The following is a 3,864-nucleotide window of genomic DNA, read 5'->3' on the forward strand; positions in this document are numbered from 1 at the left end:
GGAAGGCCAACCAAGGTCTGAGATCCAAATGAATTATGTAGAAGGCTTAACTAGTTTTTGTTGTTGTTGTTTTGTTGTTAGTTTGTATTTTGAGACAGGGTTTCTCTATGTAGCCCTGGCTGTCCAAGAACTCACTCAGTAGATCAGGCTAGCCTTGAACTCAGAGATCCACCTGCCTCTGCCTCAAGAGCACTCCTTTAAAGGTGTGCACTATCATGCCCTGCTTTTGTTTATTGTTTTGAGACAAGGTCTTGTAATATAACCTAGGCTAGCCTGAAACTTGCTGTGTAGCCCAGGCTGATCCTGAACTCACTATTTAACCTCACCAGGCTGGCCTGGATCTCAGAGATCAACCTGCCTCATCCTCCCCAGGGATGGGATTATAGACATGAGTACCAAAATCCAGCAAGAGTACTTAACTATTACAGGCCACTGGCCTCCAAGAATTCTTTTTCTTTGTCCTTAACAGGCTGTTGTCTATAGAGGAGGACTCTGGAAAGGGGGCTTATTGTGACATGGCCTCCAGGTCCATGTTTTAGTGACTGGGATGGAAGTAGGTAGGGGTCATGATGTCCTCACGGGTGTGCAGGCAGCCTCAGGATCTCTTCTGCTCATACCTAGGGGTCAATCACAGGACCTGGGCTGGTTATGTAGAGCAGCCGGGCTCCCGTTTGTACTTCTGAGCTGGTTCTTCTTTCGCAGGACGATCTGGTCGCTATGGGTTACGTTAGGCAATGGGGGCGGGGAGCAAGCTCGCTTGTCCACTCAGTGTGACATTGTCCTTGACCCTGCATGGCATCCACAGACACAGCCTCCCCTGATCACTCAAGCCAGGCGGGAGCAACCCCACTTCCTCGTCAGGAAGCCCTCGTCTTAATGGATTTATCCTCAAGTCTTTGGATCGAGTAGTTTGCTAGACTTGAGAAAACGGCAGTGTTTGATTACGTGGAACTTGCTAGGAGAATTCTCTCACACTCGTTTATTAATTTCATATGTGGTGCACGTGTGTCTCAGCGCATGCTTGGAGGTCGGAGGACAACTTGTAGACGGCACTGATCCTCTTTCAACTTGTAGGGATCGAACTTGGGTCATCAGACTTGCCTGCAAGTGCCCTTACCAATGGAACTGTCTCAGAGGCCCAGCATTCTTTTATAGGGGACTTTACCTCATAACCAAAGCTTCGGTTTGGTTGGCACGTGTCTTTCCTATTTGAAGTGGCTTTGGTTTCTCGAATGGCCAACGCAAGCAGACTAATAATTATGTCAGATCAAAGACATATTTCCTTTTCCTGTTTCATTCTCTAGTCAATACTGGTTGACGCTCCCCTGAAGGCTTTGCTTGTCTGCTGTATTTGAGGCCCTGAGTTCCGGTCACAGTGGTGGCACATGCGTGTGACTCTGGCACTCAAGAGTCTGAGGCAAGAGGGTCATGGTTGTTTTGTTTTGTTTTATTTTAATATTTATTTATTATGTATACAGCATTCTGTCTAGATGTTTGCTTGCAAGCCAGAAGAGGGCACCAGATCTCATTATGGATGGTTATGAGCCATCATGTGGTTACTGGGAATTGAACTCAGGACCTCTGGAAGAGCAACCAGTATTCTTTTTTTTTTTTTTTTTGGTTTTTCGAGACAGGGTTTCTCTGTGGCTTTGGAGCCTGTCCTGGAACTAGCTCTTGTAGACCAGGCTGGTCTCGAACTCACAGAGATCCACCTGGCTCTGCCTCCCGAGTGCTGGGATTAAAGGCGTGCACCACCATCGCCCGGCTGAGCAAACAGTACTCTTAACCTCTGAGCCATCTCTCCAGCCCTGAGGATCATGGTTTTGAGGCCAGTCTGGGCTGCTATGTAACAGGCTACAGGCTAGCCTGGACTAGATAACAAGACCTTGTCTCACAAAAACAAAGGTTTTGTGCTCGCAGGAGCAGTGTTTAGTCCAGCGTCTGGTTCTCTCAGGCCTGCCCAGCCTGCTGTGACTTTCCGTGATGGTGTACACTGATGACCAGTGGATACTATGGCACTTTTCCCAGCTGAACCCCGCCCCCTCCGTGCCAGCCGTGGTGAGGCACGGTTCCCGTCAGACTTACTCATTTCTTAGGTTGCTAGGGCAGGGCAAGATCACAAACTTCCCTATCCCTGTTCCCCAAAAGTGTTCTCTGTGCCACACTAACCTGAAAAGATCCTGCGACCATGGTCAGGGCTGAGTTCAAGTCCTGCCCTTGTTTCTCAGTTTTCTCTCAGAGTCTGCTTCCTCCTAAAAAATGTCACCTACCCAGATACTGAGGTGTGGTGAGATCATGACTGTGAAATGACATTTTTTAAAAGGCTTATGTGTCTGTGAGATTGTTTGTGTGCGTACCTACATGTGGGGGCAGAAGAGGGTGTTACATATTCTTTGTTGCTCCGTCTCTTCCTTTCAGGCAGGGTCTCTCCCTTTCCCTAGGGCTCAGATTTTCTTGGCTAGGTTGGAAGGCAGCCAGCTCTATTGATCCGCCTGTCTCTGCCAGCCCCACTTGGAAATGGGGTTACCAGCACAGCACACAGTTTCTTCTGTAGGTTCTGGGATCTAAAACCTACTGTGGTCTTCACGATTGTTCTGCCAGGGTTGTGTTTTTGAGGGAAGGATGGGGTTCGAGGCAGGGTTTCTTTGTGTAGCTCTGGCTGTCCTGGAATTAGCTCTGTAGATCCGCCTGTCTCTGCCTCCTGAGTGCTGGGATTAAGCCATCTTTCTAGCTTGCTTCTGTTGGTTGGGTGGTTGACTGTTTACAGGAAAGTGTATGTCAGGTTGGCCTCTAACTTACTGTGTAGTCAAGGGTGAACGTGAACTTCTGATCCTCCTGCAGGGTCCTCCATTTTTTCTTTACATTTTTATTATATTTTCTGTGTGTATGTGCATGCATGTACTCATGCTGTGGCACGCACACACACGTGTGCATGTATTCATGCTGTGGCACATGCATGTGGCAGTCAGAGGACAGCTTATGGGAGTAGATTCTCCATGTGGAGTCTGATCACACTCAGGCATCATACTTGACAGTGCTCGGCCATCTCACTGACCCCTTGACTCCCTCTGGCAACAGCAGAGTCTCAGGACTGGTGATGGTGTTGGGGACAGGATTCCTGACAGGAGAGGGGCTGAGAGCGCCTGGGCCGAGGCAGCAGAGTGTGATGAAATAGTAGAGAAGTACAGGGAAAGAAGAAAAAAAAGGAAGAAAAGGGAAGAGGACCCTGCCGTAGGAAGGAGGGAGCTGCCCCAGAAGAGCGTGGAGGATGAGCAGACTGAAGGGGAGTCGTTAGGCAGGGCTTAGAGCCACAGGCATCTTCATGGAGATCGCAGCAAGGCAGCAGAGCGGGTAAGATGGTTCGTCAAGGAAAGGTGCCTGCTGTTGAGCCTGACAGCCGAGTTGATCCCCAGGACCCACAAGGCAGAGGAGAGAATTGACTCCAGGCCGTGCGCCCTGGCCCGCCACACCATCTTCAAAGGCGGTATACCAACATAGGGTACTTCAACACTTTCCTCCCTCTCAGGGTTCCTGTGACTTTCCCAGTTGTGACTTTGGCCTGGGTCACTGATCCCTCCACCACCATATATTGACCCAGCCCTCTTCCCCTAGGTCGTCCATAGGGACCTCAAGCCCAGTAACATCCTGTATGTGGATGAGTCCGGGAACCCCGAGTGCCTGCGCATCTGTGACTTTGGCTTTGCCAAGCAGCTGCGGGCTGAGAACGGACTTCTCATGACGCCTTGCTACACAGCCAACTTTGTGGCACCTGAGGTAATTGGAGGCAACAGGAGCGCTTGTGACTGCTTTCAAAGGCCCCATGGTGCCGGGCGGTGGTGGCGCACGCCTTTAATCCCAGCACTC

The 3,864-nt window shown here is 50.1% G+C and overlaps 1 protein-coding gene across 1 annotated transcript in view; it reads left to right on the forward strand.

The window, feature by feature from the left end:
- Positions 1-3,864, forward strand: part of Rps6ka1 (ribosomal protein S6 kinase A1) — a 40,815-nt gene that overhangs the window by 33,303 nt on the left and 3,648 nt on the right. The window contains exon 18 of the mRNA XM_005353395.2: positions 3,613-3,774. Coding sequence (XP_005353452.1) covers positions 3,613-3,774 — 162 coding nt within the window. The remainder of the gene's footprint in view (positions 1-3,612; positions 3,775-3,864) is intronic.

The sequence above is a fragment of the Microtus ochrogaster genome, chromosome 10 (assembly GCF_000317375.1).
Source record: "Microtus ochrogaster isolate Prairie Vole_2 chromosome 10, MicOch1.0, whole genome shotgun sequence".
Taxonomy (NCBI): Eukaryota; Metazoa; Chordata; class Mammalia; order Rodentia; family Cricetidae; genus Microtus; species Microtus ochrogaster.